At 51.5% G+C, this 20,336-nt stretch overlaps 7 protein-coding genes and 1 non-coding gene across 8 annotated transcripts; 5 read left to right on the forward strand and 3 right to left on the reverse strand.

Annotated features, from left to right (window-relative positions):
• The first annotated feature begins 1,074 nt into the window (after positions 1 to 1,074).
• BDZ83DRAFT_672881 (uncharacterized protein) lies at positions 1,075 to 3,000 on the forward strand. Its single transcript, XM_060511132.1, has 3 exons — positions 1,075 to 1,581; positions 1,643 to 2,025; positions 2,094 to 3,000. Exons 1-3 carry the CDS (start codon positions 1,380 to 1,382, stop codon positions 2,874 to 2,876), a joined length of 1,368 nt encoding a protein of 455 aa, XP_060364169.1. The 5' UTR covers positions 1,075 to 1,379; the 3' UTR covers positions 2,877 to 3,000.
• A 1,019-nt stretch (positions 3,001 to 4,019) lies between these two features.
• Positions 4,020 to 5,641, forward strand: BDZ83DRAFT_672883 (uncharacterized protein). The gene is made up of 2 exons (XM_060511133.1): positions 4,020 to 4,938; positions 4,995 to 5,641. The coding sequence occupies exons 1-2, from the start codon at positions 4,242 to 4,244 to the stop codon at positions 5,414 to 5,416; spliced, it is 1,119 nt and encodes a 372-aa protein (XP_060364170.1). The 5' UTR covers positions 4,020 to 4,241; the 3' UTR covers positions 5,417 to 5,641.
• Positions 5,642 to 6,061: 420 nt separating this feature from the next.
• On the forward strand, positions 6,062 to 7,274 carry BDZ83DRAFT_579422 (uncharacterized protein; the record flags this gene model as incomplete). The annotated part of the gene is made up of 2 exons (XM_060505236.1): positions 6,062 to 6,574; positions 6,630 to 7,274. The coding sequence occupies 2 exons, from the start codon at positions 6,062 to 6,064 to the stop codon at positions 7,272 to 7,274; spliced, it is 1,158 nt and encodes a 385-aa protein (XP_060364171.1).
• A 557-nt stretch (positions 7,275 to 7,831) lies between these two features.
• On the forward strand, positions 7,832 to 10,162 carry BDZ83DRAFT_752944 (uncharacterized protein; the record flags this gene model as incomplete). The annotated part of the gene is made up of 4 exons (XM_060514276.1): positions 7,832 to 8,235; positions 8,341 to 8,368; positions 8,422 to 8,880; positions 8,951 to 10,162. 4 exons carry the CDS (start codon positions 7,832 to 7,834, stop codon positions 10,160 to 10,162), a joined length of 2,103 nt encoding a protein of 700 aa, XP_060364172.1.
• A 391-nt stretch (positions 10,163 to 10,553) lies between these two features.
• On the reverse strand, positions 10,554 to 11,324 carry BDZ83DRAFT_720201 (xyloglucan-specific endo-beta-1,4-glucanase A; the record flags this gene model as incomplete). Its single annotated transcript, XM_060512255.1, has 3 exons — positions 10,554 to 10,765; positions 10,822 to 11,009; positions 11,071 to 11,324. 3 exons carry the CDS (start codon positions 11,322 to 11,324, stop codon positions 10,554 to 10,556), a joined length of 654 nt encoding a protein of 217 aa, XP_060364173.1.
• A 2,231-nt stretch (positions 11,325 to 13,555) lies between these two features.
• Positions 13,556 to 13,644, forward strand: BDZ83DRAFT_t162. The gene has a single exon. It is a non-coding gene; the product is annotated as a tRNA-Val (tRNA).
• A 1,624-nt stretch (positions 13,645 to 15,268) lies between these two features.
• Positions 15,269 to 16,940, reverse strand: BDZ83DRAFT_720202 (HK97 family phage prohead protease; the record flags this gene model as incomplete). The annotated part of the gene is made up of 5 exons (XM_060512256.1): positions 15,269 to 16,187; positions 16,262 to 16,337; positions 16,388 to 16,508; positions 16,564 to 16,752; positions 16,815 to 16,940. 5 exons carry the CDS (start codon positions 16,938 to 16,940, stop codon positions 15,269 to 15,271), a joined length of 1,431 nt encoding a protein of 476 aa, XP_060364174.1.
• Positions 16,941 to 17,954: 1,014 nt separating this feature from the next.
• On the reverse strand, positions 17,955 to 19,535 carry BDZ83DRAFT_579464 (major facilitator superfamily transporter; the record flags this gene model as incomplete). The annotated part of the gene is made up of 3 exons (XM_060505242.1): positions 17,955 to 18,072; positions 18,135 to 19,041; positions 19,094 to 19,535. 3 exons carry the CDS (start codon positions 19,533 to 19,535, stop codon positions 17,955 to 17,957), a joined length of 1,467 nt encoding a protein of 488 aa, XP_060364175.1.
• Between the last annotated feature and the right edge of the window lie 801 nt (positions 19,536 to 20,336).

Raw genomic sequence — 20,336 nt, forward strand, 5'->3', positions numbered from 1 at the left:
GTTCAGAAACGAGGCTTGGTCGATGGCAATTCGACTGTCGACTGAAGTCACAATCAAAAGCGAAAGAGAGGCGCTTTAAGCGCGTGTCGTTCACTGTACCAGTCGTCTGTTTGGCGTCTTCATCACAGTCCTCCAACGGGTAGGGTAGTCCCGAAAGGGCTCAGCTGGGAGAGGACCAAGAGATGCTCACCAGAATGGATCTGTATGGTTCAATCTCTGGCGTCTTCAGCGTCGACGCAAAAATTTGACGCGGACAACACGCATGCGACCCAGTTCCATATGCTTACTTGACTCCTTGATTCGTGGTGACAGGGTTAAGCGCGCGTCTTCGATCCTTCTAGCCAACATTTCGGCCCTAGCTCGTCTGACGCCCACGTCTAAGTCGCACTGAACTTCGTTTACCATACTGTCGCACCTTCGCAGGAATTTTAGGGGCTAGACGGCTTACAGAGTAAATGCATACCGTCCTTGACATCGAGCCTCCTGTTTTCGCTCACATGGTTCGCCCGGCAATCAATGTTAGGTACGCTCTTCTGAGCTGCCTAATAATGCGGAGCGGTCCTCATCCACGACGTCAGGAGACAACAGCACTAAACAAGTCGTGCTGGGGTCCGCAAAGAGCTCGGGGAATAAAAGCTCGCCTGTTCAGTTGCCGCCTCCCGTCGCCAAGAGAGAGTTCCCGTTGATCAGACCGCATTACCCTGCGATTAAATCTCGGCAGTGGCAGGCAACAATCAGAAAACCCCATGCGAACATCCCAAAGTCCCTTGTTCTGACTGCCTTGAGAACATAGCTAAAGGGTTCCCTGGATAGCCCCCACAATGGTGGAGCAAAGCTGACATGTTTCACGTCTTTGAAATTAGCTTATGAGGTATCTTGGTGCTTACGGGTTGCATTGATGGCCTCTCCCGAAAGGCAGTGCCCTCCCTTCCAACGGCCTCAATAAAGTGGCCGTGGCTTGATTTTAGACTTTGACATGGGTTTTCTAGGCGGCTAGAATCTAAGTTGGGGATCCTTCGCTAGGCACAGAAGCAAAGATCCTACCAAAGTTCCTATTCTTTACCAAAGAAGCTCGATCCTTCAACGTGCGATCGACATCGGCCCCCAGAATTCATCTCGACAGAAATGAATTTGCTGGGCATCGCGATTATGTCTAACAGCCTTACCGGGTTCAGGACTCCAGCAACCATCGTGATCTCACCACCAAAGTCCCTTTCGCGTCAACCTTCTTCAACTTAAATAAGATGTTGCTACTCCTCATCCTCAACTACCACAAACCAAGACAGTCTCAAGCGCAAACCATCACACTCTTTCTCAGGACGACAGTCCTTGCTTTCTCTCTTTCATTAGCCTGATATGCCACGATTCAGAAACCAATCATGAAGACTTCTGCCACTCTTTTGGCCTTTGTGGCCGCTTCCAATGCCTCGCCTCTTGGTCTCTCCGTCAAGCGGGATGCCTTTGATAGCAAGGATGCCATGTGCAAAGGATGGGATCTCACAACTCCCGAGGGCGCTGACAAGCTCTGGGAAGATACCTACGCCGGAGCATCTCTTGACCTCTTCATCAAGTCTCAGTGGGGTAAGTGTTCAACGGTCTTTCTTGTCATGAACTTCAATTCTAATGACAGTCTTGCGGGCAGAACACGAGAACTCTTGGGTGAAGAACCTCGAAGACTTGGTCTCAGGTGGCACATCGGGCAAGTCCGGTGCTGCCGGCTGCTCGGCTCTTGGAAACGAGTGCAAGCCGTTGAACGACATGACCTGCGATGCGCAATACGACGCATACGGCAAGACCCCTATTGGCAAGAACTCCTACTGGATCTTCCAGGCGGTCAAGGGCATGCATGCCAAGTTCAACGAGCTGAATCGCCAGCTCACTAAGGAGACTCTCATCAGCGGACTGCAGATTGGTCAGATGGTGACCGACTTCCAAGGAAACCAGGACGACCCTGGCGACGTCCTTGGCTGGCTTTCAGCCGCCGCTTCCATGGGTGGTGCTATCGGTGGTCTGGTTCCTGGAGCTGTAAGTTTGCCAATCTCTGAGGAGCCTGTGACGTTTCCAGGACTCTTGCTAACGCATTGCTGCGACAGGGAACTGCCATCGCTGGTGGCTTCGGCATGCTCAGCGGCATCTTCTCCGGACTGGCTGCCTCTAACAGCGCCGACGAGATCGATCAAGGCTCAATTTCGGCCGCCCTGGCTGACGCTTTCAAGCAAGCCACCGGTGCCCTTGAGAACACACTTCGCATCGCCACCGGCGGCGGCACCAGCCAGGCGGAGTACGACTCGCTCCCGGCCCCCAAGTGGGACACCTTCCAGAGCAAGATCACAAAGTTCTACAATGGCGGCTGGTTCCTCGTCGACGACGACGAGCAGGCCGTCACTGTCGCCCTCCAGTCCATCAGCAACAACATCAAGCCCAAGGTCGCCAACGACGTCATGAGCGCCGCCAAACTCTACCTTGTGGCTGATAGGCGCGATGAGGTCAAGTCTCGCGAGACCTGCGGATATGCCACAGGACGGCAGTGGATGGCGTTGCGGGATGGCGAGGAGTACTGCTTCTACATCATGCGCAACAACCCCAACCCGGGCCCTGACAACGACTGGGTCGAGGTTGAGACCGATATCTATGACAAGATGGCCTCTTACGGACTCGGCAACCGTGATCCGTACTACCGCGCCATCATTGACTGCGCGCTCAACGGTGGAGATGACAAGGATAAGGTTGACTTGAGCAACTTGGCTTGGGGCAAGGTCCCTACGTGCTACTTCAACCTGCCTGCAATGTTCATCGACAAGGACACCAAGACTGGCTGCGGAAGCCCTTTTGACAGTGCGGACTGCAACTACATCGCTGCCACCCCGATCTCTTAGATGAACTTGGCGATAGTCCCTGTCTTTCTCCTTCCCAGATACCAAATTTTGCCTCATCGTGTACTACCTTAGCCTTCCAACACTGTATATATATGTTACTTATTGCCTTAATTCAACAACTGCCTATTAAAAAAGTCCAAGCATCAAGTGAACTCTCTAAGTATCCTAGAAGCCTCTCTCATTTGTCTCGCGCTTTCGACAACTCTGTATCGGACTCCTGCCGAATTAACTCATCTGCAGAGTCCAAAGCATTGAATTGCTCCAATGAGGAGAGCCTGACTTGGTACGCACTCTGTCCAGATGCGTGTTGGTATTAGTCTGCACCTAGAAACCTTTAGCTGACTCCGTAGACGACATAAAGGCAGAGCTTTTGCAATACGTACCGGAGAAGATATGGGTCGTTGACCAGTGTATCTAGTATTTTGATGGGTCATTTGGACCCGGGCTGAGTGAATTTGTCTCGGACAGAAATATGGGCTCACGTGGAGGGATAGTATGTAATGTGCCGGTACAGTGATCCTAAGTAAACCCTATGAGGGACAAGTTCCTTTCAAGAGATGTTTTACGTAGCTCAGAGAGTCAAAAGAAACCGTGTAAAATCAAGGGCATCATGCGTTTCGGGGCATACAGGACTCTTCGACAGGCAATGCAAAGTCCATAGGTGTGAAACCTCTATCACAGATTTCGCATGCCATCATTAGTTGCAGCTCAGGTCTAATCCTCAATTCTTTTCGAGGATATATCTCCCGAAGTCAAATTCTTGGCTGGAATTTCCATGAATCAGTAGAGCTTAGTAATGTGCCCAGACTTCGTCATTCTCCGCACGAAGAGTCTCAACATGAAGTGCTGAAGAAGCTTTGGCCTCAATTCAGAACAAGGCCAAGCCCAGACGGACCATCCCGCCTGACCTCCGGAGCCCGGGTCCTTCCCCGCGAAACAGCTCTGATCAACGTGGAGGAGAGACCAAATTGACTCTGTCAACCTTGCTTTTGGTTGCTTTTGGTTGTTTCCATGTACGAGATGCCAAGCATCGCTAACCTATCAGCTCAGTCTGTTCGTTGCTGAGCGTGTATCATTACGTAAAACTGGCACTTCCGTGCGTTTCCCTTCCCCTCAGCTGTCTCTCCGTTGTCTGCGCTTCAACAGAGTTTAACGGAACCACAGAACTCTACCATGTAACGCGACATGACATCCCAAGATGCCCCGTGACCTCCGTGCTGAGGGTGGCCCGGTGGGCAGTGCTGCACTGGGCTTGGACGACATCACCACGCGTCTCGCCTAGATACTAATGTTGTTCACCAGCATTTCCTGCTCTTCTCAGCGGGATTCATTTCTCTTCCTCACAATCAAACAACACTGTGAAACATGGAGTTCAAGAACTTGGCTCTTCGGCCAGCTGCTGCGGCAGACGCATACGACAGTGATATGGACAGCGAATGGGTTCAAACACCGCCAGAAGACGCATTCACAGACGAAGACGAGATTCAAATAGACTCGACAGGGGATCTTCTGTTGCACGTTGGATCCGACGCGTCTACTGGCAGCACCAAATCGTTTCGCGTCTGTTCAAACACATTACGACGAGCATCGCCATTCTGGAGGCGCACACTCATTGAGACATCGTCAGAAACTCATCCGGCCGAGGAGTGGTGCGGATGGACTCCATCGCTATATGCTTGCCAGCATGACAAGTCAGACGGATTGATGATCCTGCTCAACATGATCCATGCAAGATTCTCACTCGTACCGAAGGATCCCAGCCTCACGGAGATTTACCACACTCTTTGTCTGGCAAGCTTGTATGAGATGGAGCATGTCTTTCAACCATGGATTGCGCAGTGGTACGGTATGATGAAGACCTCTGAGAGCACCAGAGACGACCGGGATCTGGCGATGCTGTCGTGCATTGCTTGGGCATTGGGTGATGAGAGACTGTTTGCGAGGACCATCATCAGAATTAGCCTTACCTGCATCATAGATGATCAAGGACACATAGTCACTCCGGACGGAATACGCCTAGAAGACTATTTTTATGACTCTCTCGGCTCGCCGTCCATACCTGGTAAGCTCAGAATTCATCTTTCGAGTTCGCCCAACCCTTCGCTAAGAGTATTTCAGAAACCATTCGTACCTTACGCAGTCAACTCGCTGCAGAGCTACCTTCACATCTTAATGGTGTTATCGACAGATTGATAGACGGAAAATGGCTTTGCGCTGGAATTTCCGGGATTCCCGTGACCCGGAACAAAAAGTGCGACTACGTTGTGCTCGGAAGCGTGCTTGCTGGTCTCGTCTATGTTCGAGGGACGAGAGCGACGGAAGTAACAATCAGAGCCGACGAGAGCATCGTGGACTTACTCAAGTCTCTCAAGAGGGTGTTGTCATACGTGACTTGTTATGAGAAGCACCCAGAATGCAATCCCGCAGAGCAAATTTCGGAAGCTATGAAGAAGACGATCGACGGAATGAACATACCTTTAAGTTCAGATTGCGTCCAACGAATGAGAGAGCAGCGCCAAAAGACCGGGTGGCAAGATTGAATACCTAAGCTGATAATAGCATTGGAGATTTTGATTGGCATTTGTAGAACCGGCTATCTTCACTTGGCCGCGGGAATGAGAGCAGCATCAAAAGTTGAGCTTTTATTGTAGAATTAGCTCCTTAGCAATACTGTCTTAGTGTACCAAGCATCTGGAAGGATTTGAGTGACATTCACGAAATTCTATTGAGCAGTCTGCAACTTTCAGACCATTCTTGTATGTGTGCACTATCAAGGGACAGTTTATTGCGAGTCATTGTATGAGCAATTCAGAACCGAGAGTCCGCGCCGGCATCAGGTATCACTTCGGCTGGAATTACTTTCATCATGTCGTTACGAACAGTCGTTCACGGGCTCCCAGGACGGTGTCTACTACTCTCCGTAAAACCACGATTCGGGGGTTGGGTGTCCCCGGGAACCAGCCTAGTGCGCCTACGTAGGCTGCCTAGAACCCCGTGGCGCTGGCGTACCGCCTCCGTATCTTGTGGTACAAGACTCGCCATTCTCATTCCCAGATCAGGTACAAAAGGACCAAAAAACGAATCTGTCATTACCGATTGAACCAGTGTTCAATATCAGAAAACTGCACTCAAAACACGCAACGCTCCAATCTGGCAACATGGCGAGCAAAGTCTTCAAGGCTTCGATGTCAACCAAGACAGCCCCAATCGCCATCATTGGTGCTGGACCATGCGGCCTGACACTAGCCCGACTACTTGAGCGTCAAAAGGTCGACTACATAGTGTACGAACGAGATGAGAGCGCTACGTCAGCCAACGCCGGTGGCTCGTTGGATATTCACGAGGCGACTGGTCAAGCGGCGCTTCGGAAGGCGGGCCTATGGGATGCGTTTCGAAAAGAAGCGAGATGGGAAGACGACAGATTCACGGTATACGACAAATTTGGAAAGCAACATCTCGACATCAAAAGCAATGGCGGAGTTGATGAAGCAGGACGGCCCGAGATAGATCGCAAAGCGTTGCGACAAATCCTTCTGGACTCCGTACCGCAAGAGAAGATCCGATGGGGAAGCACCTTAAAAGCTGTCAAAATGCATGAGGCTGGCTCGCCGGCCCTCGAGTTCACCTCAGGTGCGACTGCTGAAGGGTTCAAGCTTGTGGTTGGCACTGACGGCGCTTGGAGTAAGGTTCGCTCGATGGTATTGCACAATCATCTCACTCTCAATTGATGCTCGATGACTGACGATGATTAAGATTACACAAGCGAAGCCTGAGTACTCCGGCAGAACATATGTGGAAGCCCAAATCACGGAAGAAAACCCGCTGTTCAAGTCAGTCTTGGACAGGTTTGGGCACGGAACTGCATCTTTATTGGCGGGAGCAAGCCAAATGATCGTGCAGCGGCAGGGAAACGGATGGTACAGGGTGTACTTCGGGATACAAGCTCCCGAGCACTACGTTGGCAGAGAGCTCGACTCAGCAAGTGTTGATGCTTTGCGAAAGTCACTGCTATCCGACTTCTACAGCGACTGGGCCGAGGAACCCAAGGATTACATCCGGCACGCCGATCACTTCCGCAGTTGGCCGTTATATCACCTCCCTGTTGAAAGTCAGAACTGGACGACGGTGCCAGGTCTGGCCCTGGCTGGAGATGCTGCTCACTTGGCGCTTCCCAACGGCGAAGGGGTCAACTGCGCTATGTGGGATGCGATGGAGCTGGCAAAGAGCATTGAGACCCATGGCCTCGACAAGCTGGATACTGCGGTTCGTGAATATGAGAAGGACCTCTTAGTTCGAGGTAAAGCTCATATCGAAGACGGCATACAGCTCGGGGATCTCATGTCGCATGAGACTGGACCAGCCGCCTTGGTGAAGGCTTTCCAGGAGAATGAATTCTGAGTCGCACAGCGACACAACAGGTTAAGAATGTGAGCAGTAAGGCACACCTTCGCACGAACGCATCAAGTCCGACTTGCCGATATCTCGATCGTTCATGATGCAGACTCTTTTTGTTTTTATTCTGGCTATAAAATCAAATGCCAACGTTTACTGTCCATGGCCTTCCAACACTAAACTTGTAGTTGCCTTGAGAACATAAAAACGTCAATAATACAATTCTTACTCGTATCATGGAAATAAGACGCCTGTTGTCTGACCCCTCTCTTACAGCAGTGTCTCACGCTTGAGTACGCCACCAATTCTGTCCGGGCTTACTCTCCCCGAAATTGTTAGTCGGGCCATTCTAAAGTCCGGATTACGCCGTGGTGCGGAGCGCCAAGGTCCAAAAAGCCACGCTTGAGATCCCGTCGTCAGCTTGACCCGTGCCTGGGTGAGAGCCCACCTTGCCCACCTCCGCCCGACATCATCGGTCCCCGGTCGTCGCAACTGTCCGAAACCTACTCAGCTCCCCTCTTCACGGCATCGGCCTTGGCACGACACCGTCCGACATTGCAACCATGTCGGCTCCCGGGATAGCAAGCAGCAAATCGGACACCGCTCCTCGAGCAAAACCCCAGCGCGTCCTCGCCTGTGTCCACTGCCAGCAGCGCAAGATCAAGTGCGACCGCAAGTTCCCCTGTTCGCATTGCACAAAACATCAGCTGCAGTGTGTGCCTGCGACACAAAACCGGCCACGGAGACGGCGATTCCCGGAAAGGGAGCTTCTCGACCGCTTGAGAAAATATGAGAGCCTACTACGACAGAATAAGGTTGATTTTGAGCCACTACACGGGGACCTTGGGGCCAGGTATGGGAAGTCTGTCGATGACAGTGGCGGTTCGGACGATGAGCACCGATCCGAAGGCGTGGGAATGCCTTCACCATCAGTCACTGTGAAATCTGAAACCTCATATGAGCCTAAGTGAGTCATCACCCTGCGACGCCGATCAAGCATTTTCTGCATGTGCTTTTACTATCTATTCGGCTCAGTCGAACGTAAGATACCAGTGTCACTGACTGTGTGCAGGAACTTTTGGCATTTGGTGAGCCCAGAGGTACAGTATCTGTACTCAACTCACCCTCAATCCCCGTGACTGACATCGTATAGCTCGACGACTCGCATGCTGGCTTGCGAGAGACTATCAGGCAAACATGGGACCAAGCCTGTGATAGCGATGATCATATTCTCTTCGGATCCCCAGACCGATCATCTGTCGACCTCTCAACCCTCCATCCCGAGCCCGTCCACATCTTTCGACTGTGGCAGATTTACCTCGACAATGTGAATGCACTACTTCGGGTGACGCACGCGCCCAGCTTCCAATCACGCATCATTGAAGCCGTGAGCAGCGTCGAAAACATGAGTCCCGCATTGGAGGCTCTCATGTTCAGCATATACTCCATGGCCATCTTGAGTCTCTCCGAGGATGCATGTTACGAAACTTTCAAACAGCCAAGAGCCCTTCTCTTGACCAAGTACCAGTTTGGGTGTCAGCAAGCTCTTTCAAACAGTCAGTTCTTGAGAACAAATGACGTTGACTGCCTAACTGCGTTATTTCTTTACCTAGTATGTACCTGGACTGGCTAAGGGCTTACAGTACGAGATCGAGAGGATCGCATTGGCTAATTTCTCGCAGCATGCGAGCCGCCCTAGCGCTCACATCCGATCAATTTCATCCCTCCTTGGCGTCGCGATTCGCATCGGTCAACGCATTGGTCTCCAGCACGAATCTGCCAACACCAGGTGTACTATCCTAGAGGCCGAGATGCGTCGGAGGCTCTGGTGGTCCTTGGTGCTGTTTGACGCCCGCATGAGCGGTCTGACCGAGCACAAGGCTACCAACTTGACTCCGACATGGGACTGCGCCGTGCCGCTGAACGTCAGCGACTCTGACCTCCGAGCAGAAATGAAGGAACCTCCGAGAGCGGAGATGAAAGTCAGCGAGGCACTATTCTCGGCGGTGACATCTGAGCTAGCCGATTTTACTCGGCACACCGCGTTCTACCTCGACATGACGAATCCGATTTTGAAGCCCATCGCCAAGGAGCTTCCTGGCGGTGGCAAGGTGGATTGGTTGGAGAAGTCGGTGGAGGATAAGTACTTCCGGTACTGTGACCTCGAGAACCCGACTCATTTCATGGCCATGTGGATGTCACGCGCATCCCTCTCAAAATTTCGCCTTATGGAGACATCTCACAGCTTTTACGAGGGCCCGGTTGAGGAGAAGCACAGAGTCACGTTATCAAGTGCTTTAAGGTGGCTTCAGTGCGATGCCAAGCTGGCAGCCTCACCCCTGACCCAGAGGTTCAGATGGTTTCTCCAGATATACTACCCTTTCCCTGCCTACATCCGCATCACGCAGTTTCTCAAACTGAACCCTCTGGATCCGAAAGGCGAGTATATATGGAACGCCATGAGTGACCACTTCGAGGCTCGGTTCGAACAACTTGAGCCGGGGTATAACCCTGTCTTTGTCCCATTCACCGAGGTCATCCTACGCACCTGGGAGGTGGTGGCAGCGGCGCTCAGGAACTTAGGGCAGCCAGTGGTCCCGCCGAGAATTGTGGCCAAAGTCCAGGAAAAGCTGTCGGAAGTGACACCGGCTCTGAGTCCACAGTCTTCCGATACCGGGCCCAAGGCTGAAGCAATGAACATGAATCCCTATGACTTTAGTGCACCTTTTCCGATGGACATAGTTAGCCAGAGTCTCACTTACGATCAGGGTACCTTTTTGCCAACAGACAATGGCCTGTACTCAAACATCATCGTGCCGGACATGCGAGGTATCAACATCGATCAGTTCAACTGGGACTCATTGGACCTGGGGCAAAATGGGCAAGCGACATGACGATGAAGGATTGAATCCAGATGTACAAAGACAAACCCGCGGATGTCGAGTTCGACGGAGAATACGGTTACTGTACCATCATGATTGACAGCGTGTACAGACAGCTTCACTGCTCAATATTCGATAGATAAACGCGCAAGCAAGCGTGCATAATTCAACTCAACTTCAGCATTCATTTCAAGTGTGCACTGGATCGTGACACATCACTCATTCGTAGGCAATTGAGGCAACATCAATAGCTCCGTCATGAACCCTGTTGGGTATTCTTGAAGATAATTAAATGTATGTACAAAGTGCGACAATATATACGTGTCGAATATGCGAACCTGAACACAGTTCAGGCTGGGTATGATGTCCGCACAGCGTTGTTCAGCATGGCTGCAACAAGCATTTACTGGACGGTGAGGGTGTAGGCGGAGGTCTTGAAGACGGCGTTGGTGCCGGAGAAGGGCTCGGTACCGGCCTGGAGGCTGGTGATCACGTTGGTCTTGGCAACGCCCTGCTTGGAGGTGAGGTAGGTGAAGAAGAGGTTCAGGTCGCCGTTGAAGCTCTTGATCTGGCTGGGGGCGACGAAGGAGTAGACAGTGGTGTCACCGTTGGGGCCTGAGAAGTCACGTTAGACGGTTGACGTTGAGTTTGTGGTGTAACATTTTACTCACCAGAGTAGAGGGACCACTTGGTGCCGGCAATGGTGGGGGTGTCGATGGTCTTGCCAGTGCTGGAGATGGGGCCAGCACCGCCGAGGGCGCCGAGCCAGATCATGATCTCGTACTTGTTGTTGGCACCAACGGAGGGGGCGAGCCAGAGGTCGTAGGCGACATCGGCAACGATGTTGGAGCCAGTGTAGCTGTTGGAAAAGAGTTAGCACATGTCTAGACTGGCTCGTCTTTCAACCGGTAGAGACTAACCTCCAGGTCCACTTTGAAGGGATGGACTTGACAGCGGAGAGCTGCTTGTTGACCTTCTCGAGGGCAACGTTGGAGTAGGACTTGACCTGTCCCTGACCACCAGCCCAGGTCCAGGAGGTCGACCAAGCGACGGAGCCGGACTTGAGGGACTCGAAGGTGGTGCACTGGCTGCCGGAGGTAGCCTGGGCCGCACCCCAGTTGTTGTGGTAGATGGTGAAGCCGCCGGTGGCGACGGAGCCGAAGGCGTCGCACATCTTGGTGGCACGCTTGTCGATGCTGACGGGCGTGGGGGAGGCCACGGCCGTGACGGCCAGCATGGCCGAGACGAGGTAGGAGGTGAACTGCATGGTGGAAATTCGGACTAGCTTCAGCTTTGAAAGAATGACTGGAATGAACGAATGGTTACTGCAAAGGTAATAGACAAGAAGAGAATGGAAGTTGTTGGGATGAACAGTAGGGCTGCCAAGAACAGGTTCCCAGGCGGGCGGGTGGCCCTTTGATATACCTACTACATGATACTACGTCAACCGCCGAAGAGACTTTTCTTTCTTTCCAGAAAACAAACAAGTCCCTCCAATTACGGCGTAGAATGCCGAATGGAACGTTAGTGTGCGGCCCAGAACACAGCACATCGGGTGAGGTTCTTCGCCCGCGGCCGTGGCTACACGACCGGGATGCCGGAGCTAAGCATCGGACGGAAAGCTTGTTGCGGCCAAGTGGGTGTCCACCGGAGGGGGATGGTTACGGTGGACAATCAGGGGCGGTTTCAACTTGATCACTTTGTCTACCGAAGCAACCAAGCGCGTAGACGCTGCGGCCACGAGGTGCTCCAAAAAGTGACTCCACCAATGGGCCATGTGGGCAGGTTTAATCTGCTCGTCACCTTTTGCCTTCAGGTAGATAGATTGTATGGTTCAGGGAGGTGTGGACTGGAGAGGCTAAAAGGAGAACTTGTGAAAGCCCCCTTATCCCTGGCTCAATATCCGTATCCCCAAAGCAGAAGGCCAGCGAGCGTTGGAAATGAAATTTTGACTCGTGTTCGCCGGTTTAGGTTCACCATCGATCATGGCCCCAATGAGCATATTGGAAAGCCGAAATCGATTGATTCCCACTCCCATGGGCATTTGGAAATATTGACAACGCAGTGGCCTCCGTGGTTCCCTCGGGCCATTCCGAGTCTCGGCCTGATCAATACTTGATTGCTGCCGTCATTTACGGTTCTTTCCACCACATGGGTGCTGTTCCGCAATCGTATCCGTGCTTCCTAAGCATAAAATACAGCCGTTATAGCCGTCTTCCATGACCGGCAACTCCACCATAGTATATATGTGAAGCCGCCCCCGTGTGCTGGATAGACATTGCCACCTGCAGTGTCACTTTATGTAAAATGCGGCGCATGCATTGCTTTTGTCGCGCGGCACTTGAGACCCTATTTTAGTGATGAAAGAGAAGATTGCGTCAGAGTGACACATTTGACAGATTGTTTCTAACGGAATGCACAAACGCCTCGAAAGGCTCACTTTTTCCTGTCCTCTCCCCGAGTCCGGCGGACATGGACTCGCGAACATTTAGCTCAGTAGAGAGGTATCGTACCACAATCGTTTTCTCACAATTCTTTATCAATCACAACTAACTTTTCATTTGTAAATGAACATGCACGGTCATGTGTCATGAATACCTAAATTCCCCCAAAAAGCGCAGCGCCAAGATGCATTCGACCCAAGATCAGGCCGAGCCCGACTCAACGGTGCTCTCCCCGGATTCCCAGAATTCAGATCGCTCGCCTAGGGTCGCACGCAGCGGGCAGCAGCCCCCCGGTGCAGGGCAGCCATAAACGGCAAAGGGGCCCAGCTGCCGACATGAGCGCATCCACAGAGCAAGACAAGGGCAACACTGGCCACCTTCGAGACACCCATCACCGCTATCGGGCCATGCTGGGCAGTCGTGTTTTCGTATCCGCGAATGCCGCTTGTCGATGTGACACACCAAATCCGCAGATGTTCCCGCCTCATAGCAAGGAAGACTTGACTGGTGGGAATTCCGTGAGCCGCCTCGGCACCAAAAGAACTAAGGTCTTGAACTGGAGAAATAAAGGGGTTTAGCGAAGGGCTGGTGGGTGGGTGGCGCTAAAGTGCCGTCCCGTCCGCTCGAGATTCCTTTCAATGTTCCCCTGAGATGCGAATAATAGAAACGGCAAGTATTAAGCGGTTCAACTCAATGTTAACTTCCCTCTCGGCATACAACGCACTAGCATCTTTGCACATCTCTCAGATCGACCCTGCGTCTGAGGAATGACGCGGTGGCCGCGGACATAACACGAATTTCGGAAAAATTGAAGACTTCGTTTGTTGTTCTAACCACTAAGCTAGTATGTAACAGAAAACTGCCGACAACCCCATACTCATTTCGCTTAATCCTGCACGCTGCCAGAATCACGATGCTATCCACTTGGTGAAAAGCAAACGCCCCGGGACTCAACAACACCGGCTGTGTGTTCTAGTGGTCATGATTTCTCGTTCACAACATTGTGAGCCTGATCCGAGAAGGTCGCAGGTTCGAACCCTGCCGCGGTCATAGCAATTCTTTTTGAGTATCCAGTACTTGTTGCTCCTCTCTGTAGAAAGAAGAAGTTCATGGCCTTGGAAGGAAAGAGGGCTTCGCGTCTTTTGATTTTCGTATTCAATCCCCACATGTTAGGTTAGCGCTGTCGATATGACAATGAAATGATTGAACTACCTTAATTCGAGTTCAGCAAGTATTCAACTTGTTTGCATTTACAAGACTGTTGAAGTCTTCAATCAAAAGGTATCACGCTGTATCGAAATTAGACTTTTTGGGTTAATAAAACGCAGAGGTTAGTTACACCGAGTCCAATGTCCCATTGTGGGAGGCTTTCTGAAGCAATGCGTGATCCTTCAACTCAAAGGACTTACTCCGCTGAACCGAGGGCTCTGTAGTCCAGTCATCTCGCACATGATGTGAATCGGAATGCTTCTTCCGAATAAATAAGAGGATCCTGACCTATTCGATTAGACACACCTACCTAGTCAGGATTGGCGGCGCTGAAATGCTTGGCAGGCCAGAGCAACAGGTTGTTCACATCAACTTGAGCTGAAGCAAACTCGAGGTAGATCATAGTCTTTTGAAGATAATTGTGAGGTGTGGCACTGCGAGATTATAATGCAGCCCTCGTTTACTTTGCGAACATAAGTTGTGAATGACTCTGGTCTGGGATTCTAACGTTTATTCCCATGTATAGCTGCTCTGTCGATTGCACGTACTCTGCTCGTGTACAGAATCGACGCCCACGCCGTTGGGTCTGATTGATGGAAGCTTTGCCAGCGGGGATGAAGCCAACAAATGCTCCTGCAGCTTTGACCGAGCTGGCTTACTGGCTTAATATCGAGATCGCAACCTGGACCGCGGTATACAGACCGAGCCAACCAGAACACTGGTGACGCCACGTCATATGTGATTCACAAGAGGGATTCAGGGCTCTTTTCAATGTCATTCATGTGCTAAATTAATGCAAACCGCGTTAGTCTAGAGCATCCTCGCAGTCGTCACAAGATGGCATCGACGCCGAACGGAGGTAACAAGGCATCAGAGAGACTCTGGGTGGCCCCGATTGTAGCTGCCTCTTCTTCTGCGAAGTGTGCCTGGAGGCTTTGACTCCTTTTATTTGTATGATACGACTGCGTAGAACGAGACTAAACTTGTTGATGTAGATATAGTGGATATCATAATGAAGAAATGAATCGGCGATGGCGGAGGCATAGAACTCGACGATGCGTGTCTGACGATGCAGATGGAGAAGCGAGGAGTCGTAGCTCTTCGCGACTGCCCTGTTTCTAGATTCTATGTTTGCAACGCATGCCAAACTCACATGATACGCGGACTACATCAGTTGGTGAAGCGGTGGCAATACCGAACCCGTAGTCAAGATATCTCCTTAGCAAACAAGGCAGGGCGTATTACACAACTGCAGTCTGGCATCATAATTTGTTAGCCAACGTCATAAACTCTGCATGATTACCACATGTACTGACACCACAAAACTGCCTCTGATTCCTTGGGTAAAGCCTGCTTTGTCCTGAGGACCAGTTACACCAATGGTCCTTCACTGCATACGATGGTCCTGGAAAGAGCGTAAACGTCTAGACAAGGGATGTTTTTTGCTCCCAACGATGTGTGTCTTTTAGTCTGCACGCTTCGAACTTGCGTCTTCCTCCTTGTATACATCATATTTGTAAGACGAGCCAGGGTGATCAGCCCTCAGTCCCTTTTGCCCCTGCCCGTATACCTTCTCTCTGGCCGTAAAAGCAACGTTGTCGGCAGATGCCTCTGGATAAATCCCACGTCGTCGAAGCTCTGGGATAAGAAGGTCGACGACATCCTCAAACGTGCCTGGAGTCGTGACATATCCCAAGTTGAAACCATCCAAGTCACCTTCACGGATCCAATACTCCAAGTCATCTGCCACCTTTTGTGGGCTTCCAACCGATACCGGTCCGAGACCACCAATCGCTGCCCTCTCGGCAATGACACGAGGTGTCCACTTGGGTACATGCTCGCTGGTCGTCGTGAAGGCATCGAGAATACTGCGCACCTTGTGCGCCTCTAGAGAGTCCGCGGCAGTAACCTCCTGGTCGACGGGGATCTTTGAAAGATCGATGCCGGTCCAGCCGCTGACGAGGACCAATCCTCCAATGACGGAAGCATACTTCTTCAGCTCCTCATGCTTGGCCTGAGCCTCTTCGTCGGTCCGTCCCGCAATAGGAGTGAACGTCGCGAAGAACTTGACAGACTGAGGGTCTCTGCCTAAAGCTGCGGCCTTCTCCCTGATCTCTTTGACTTTGGGGCGCAGTAGCTTTGGGGAGTGCGAGGAGACGAAGATACCCTCAGCATGTGTTGCCGCGAATTCTGATCCGGCCGCTGAAGTGCCTGCTTGGAAAAGGAAGGGGGTTCTTTGGGGGGAGGGATCGACGATGTGACGTGTATCGAGATCGAAGAACTTTCCGTGGTGGTGAATCGTCCGGATCTTATCGGGGTCGGCGTAGCTGTCGTTCTCGGGATCAGGGGTAATTGCATCATCTGCCCATGAGCCCTCCCAAAGCCTTTTGAATCATTAGTATTTCCATGCATGTTGTTTTGAGATGAGGTTTTGAAGTATTTTTCGCCAAAGACTTACTTGTAAAGAACCCGAAGGTACTCGTCTGCCTGAGCATACCGCTCGTCATGGGGAATTGGGCTGTCTAAGCCATAGCCTTGAATGCTGCTTTCTTCCAAGAAGTGACAATGTTCCAGCCAATGCGACCCCTTGTGAAATGGTCGAGTGTGGAAAACCGCTTGGCGAGAAGGAAGGGTGGCTCAAAGGATGTGGATGCGGTTATGGCGAATGTAAGGTTCTTCGTGACCGCGGCCATGGCACTGATCGGCTACGTTCCGATTGTAAGCGATTATCTAGCACTTGTAACCATGATATGCTCTTACGATGGTAGGATCTGTCATTGGCCATTGGGCCGCTCGACGGATGCAGTTGTCAAGACTTCCTTCATAGGTATCGTAACCCCCATAGGTATCAGCAAGAAAGAGTGCATTGATGCCGCCTCGTTCCAAGAGCTTCGCGAGGTCAATCCAGTAGTTTAGGTCGCGCTTGGTTGCTGACTTGTCGACGGGATTCTGAAGCAGCGAGATTTAGTAAATAGGTGCCCATTCGAAAACGTCTCTTTGAGACTACCAACCTTCCATTGTCCAGGCGACAAGTGTCCGACAGTAGACATGTCAAATGCATTGAGCAAGATCTGCTTCTTTCCCTCTGGTCTGACTTCATTTTCGCCATTAGCTGTGTGAATCGGTACCGAAGTCATTTCGAATGTCTGTTGAAGAGTATCTTCAAGCTAAGACTTTCACTCGTAATTCCAACAGAGCCCCGCGGGCTTGCCTCTGTTTATCAACCCATCTTCATCACGAAATCTTCAACTTGGCGCAGGATCGCGGTGCAAGGAAGTTGCCCAGTCCCCATGTCGTCATCGCCGTTGTCGCCCGCCTCGTGGGACTGGCGCGGGATGTTATCTGCACGTTGACCCCAATTCAACGCCGCCGGTGCAGGGCAGAAACGCTGGCGTGATCGCGGGTGTGGATGGTGCCATCACCCGTCTTCCGAGCCCGAAGACTTCATTACGTTTCGGAGCACAACGCCGGCCGTCTGGACCCTTTGGACTCAGGTGGCGTCGGGTCGGCGAAAAACGACTTATGATAACTGGTTGTTGAGCCGACGATTGCCTCACACATGGTATGGCCGGTATTTCAGGAGACGCATCTCCGCAGCGGGTCGCAACTAATCCCAATGCTACGATGTTGAACGAGGCCGTGATAACCACGCCATACTTGCTAATGAAATTTTCAGATTCTGTTTCTAGCCCTCAGAAAGAGTTCTACTAAGGGCTTTCACGGTCAAAATTTCGCTATCCACTTCTAGCGCCATGTGGGGGTTTGAGGAAATATGCTAAGTAGGCCAGGTTCAACATGTCTCGATCTCAAGTTACATGTTGAGACAGTTATGCAGTTTGTCCTTGAGTTCTTCATAGCCCATCCCACTCGTGGAAAGTCATCATCTACTTGGGTCATGATGTACTGTTTCAAGAGAGCAATGTGCGAGGCGGGGTTTTCCTGAGAAGGCCATGCTTCACAACATCAACTGAGGGAACCATCTGCAAGGACTTGAAGCAGTCATTGATTATTACTGTGTACCTCATCAACTTGAAGTTCGAATAGTCTGGATGAGTCACTACTACATTAACGATGTGTCTAGTCGTTTCAGCAGAACGATCGACTTTTGGGTTGGCACCTAACATCATCTGGTTGGATTTCAAAATCTCCCTTCAGTCGCTTCTGTCATCTCTTCCACTCACTGCAACCGGTGGTTGCTTGCCATGTTCAATGGTTGAGATGTCTTCATGATCACTTTCGGGAAATCCGGCAGAGTTCTCGAGTTGAGGACTATTAGGTAGGGAGTTAGCGCGAATGATGCCTACCGCGTATGAAGGATTGGATTTACTTACTCTCTGCGCTTGACGTACATACGCAAGATGTGAGTAGCGACAATGAGAAGAATGGCGCAGGCCAGGGTAAACGCAAAGCCCTTGGGATACCGAGGTGCCTCGACTGTGGGAAAGACCAAGAGCGGGGTCCATGCTGTAGACGACTGGGAGATGGCGTTGATGAGGACGAGTGTGAAGGATCTTTCCGCTGGTGACGACCGTAATTGTGTATTCACCCAACCATGAAACACGCTCGACAGTGCAACTGAAGAGTAGATGGTCGAGAATGCGAACCATTTGGCAGGTTCCGGGACGTTCCAGATGGTCAAGATGAGAAGCCCCAGGGCGTTCCAAGCACTTGACATCGTGATTGCCCAGGCCGGTCCCATAAGGAGATCCGATGCGAAACAGACGAACAAGGTGTAGAAGATGCCAAGAGCTGGCGCGATCGTACCAAGTTCGTTCACCTTGGCTGCCGAATAACGACCGAGACTCTTGATCCAGAGCAAGAAGGAACCCGACGAGGTGTGAATACCCGCGTTCCAGAAGAGAACGTCGACGACAATGATACCCCAGAATTGCCACGAGAAGAAGACTTTCTTCAAGTTGCTGAATTTGAATTTTCCGTGAGATGAGTGACCTGCACGCTTCAGTCTCTCCACGCTAAGTTCGATATTTTCTCTCTTGAGAACAAGTCGGTTGGGCTGTTCAGGGGTGCCCGGGATGACGAAATAGCCCAAGATGCCTATGGGAATGGTGATGAGCGAGCAGATAATGTACATCCATCTCCAACCAGCGAGGCCATGCACTCCATCGAGCCTTGCAGAGGCGCCGGCTTGGATAAGACCCGCAGTGAGTGTGCCTAGCGAAAGACCAACGTAAAAGATGCCACCGCGTCTCGCGATCTCATCTCCTCGGTACCACGAGCCTTCAGAATGCGCGTTAGTAAGCTCTTAAACATAGAGAGTGAAGAGGCTCACCGAAAAGATAGTGCATAACCGGGAAGAAGGCAGCCTCAAACCAGCCGACTAGGAAGCGGTATGCAGCCAACTCAGCAAATCCAGTAACGCGGAACTGGAGAAGTGTGAAGACGCCCCAGGCAATGTCCAAAAAGGGAATGAGCCAATGGATCGGGATGTATGTCAGAACAAACATCATCGGCAGCTGTCCAGTGACAGCACCGATGATGTAAAACGTTTGCAGCTGGACGAGCTCATTGCCCTTGAATCCCAGGTCTTCCTTGAGGCCGGCGACGTAGGCATTGTTTAGGTTCGATTGATCAATGTACTTGACCCAGTAGCTCAGAACCGCGTACGGGACAATGAGAAGGTCAAGTCTGTTGATCAACTTGCGCTCCTCTGGCGTATCGGTGTCGGCGTACCATTGGATATGCCACCACTTGCGACGAGCTTGGACGACCATGGTGATAATCTTGTTGTCACCTTGTTAGGCGAATAGCGGGCGAACAAAGATCTGGATATGTCGAGACGCAGTAAAACCATATGACAACTGCAGGAAGTGGACTTCAAGGATTTCTCTTGCTTTTAGTACCTATCATATCATTATCCCAGCTATCTACTGCCATCACAATTTTTTCAATCCCATGTCTAACCACCCACGCACCGCGCCGTCTTTTCCAGCCATAAAACAAGGGGCCAGTCATGTCTCTTGCGCAAGCACAAACCAAAGAAGCGCAACTTGGCGATGGCGTTTTACCAACGCGAGAATTCGGAGACTACTGCGTAATAGCACCGCATACCACCCGACCAGAGAGCGGAAAAAATGCGACAAGAGGTTGGCGGGTTGCAGAAATGCTCAGGATGAACATTGCACCATCTCAGGGCTCATTGATGTGACAGTGAGACAGCTGTGAAAGAGACGAAAAGGAAAGGCGAGGCGTCCTCCCTGATTTCGAGAGACCACTCAAACACCCTGTCGACTACGCCCCCATCACCGGCCGACATCAACCATGCTCCACCCCATCAACTTGCAGAATTGGAGACAAGTCTTTGCAACCTTCACGACTGGAGCCAAGAGCGGGTCCAACGAGTTGGACTCTGTCGCGGGATAAAGGGACCCATGGAGGGCATCCTGTTGGAGGCTCCGATCTGAGGAGGGAACGGGAAGGGGGGGCGTGTTCGTTGTGATTCCCCAAGAAAGTGGGGAGATGGCGTGCTCCCCATACTCCGCGCACCTCATCTCCAGCAACATCCGCCGTGCGGA

Source organism: Colletotrichum acutatum (assembly GCF_030867785.1).
Source record: "Colletotrichum acutatum strain CBS 112980 chromosome Unknown BDZ83scaffold_56, whole genome shotgun sequence".
NCBI classification, from domain to species: domain Eukaryota; kingdom Fungi; phylum Ascomycota; class Sordariomycetes; order Glomerellales; family Glomerellaceae; genus Colletotrichum; species Colletotrichum acutatum.

Excerpts from the sequence above, each read along its gene's own strand:
- BDZ83DRAFT_672883 (XM_060511133.1), top strand. The coding sequence starts at position 4,242 with ATGGAGTTCAAGAACTTGGCTCTTCGGCCAGCTGCTGCGGCAGACGCA. Across the intron at positions 4,939-4,994 it reads CGGCTCGCCGTCCATACCTG|AAACCATTCGTACCTTACGC; the intron begins GTAAGCTCAGAA and ends AGAGTATTTCAG.
- BDZ83DRAFT_672881 (XM_060511132.1), top strand. The coding sequence starts at position 1,380 with ATGAAGACTTCTGCCACTCTTTTGGCCTTTGTGGCCGCTTCCAATGCC. Across the intron at positions 1,582-1,642 it reads CTTCATCAAGTCTCAGTGGG|AACACGAGAACTCTTGGGTG; the intron begins GTAAGTGTTCAA and ends TCTTGCGGGCAG. Across the intron at positions 2,026-2,093 it reads GTGGTCTGGTTCCTGGAGCT|GGAACTGCCATCGCTGGTGG; the intron begins GTAAGTTTGCCA and ends TTGCTGCGACAG.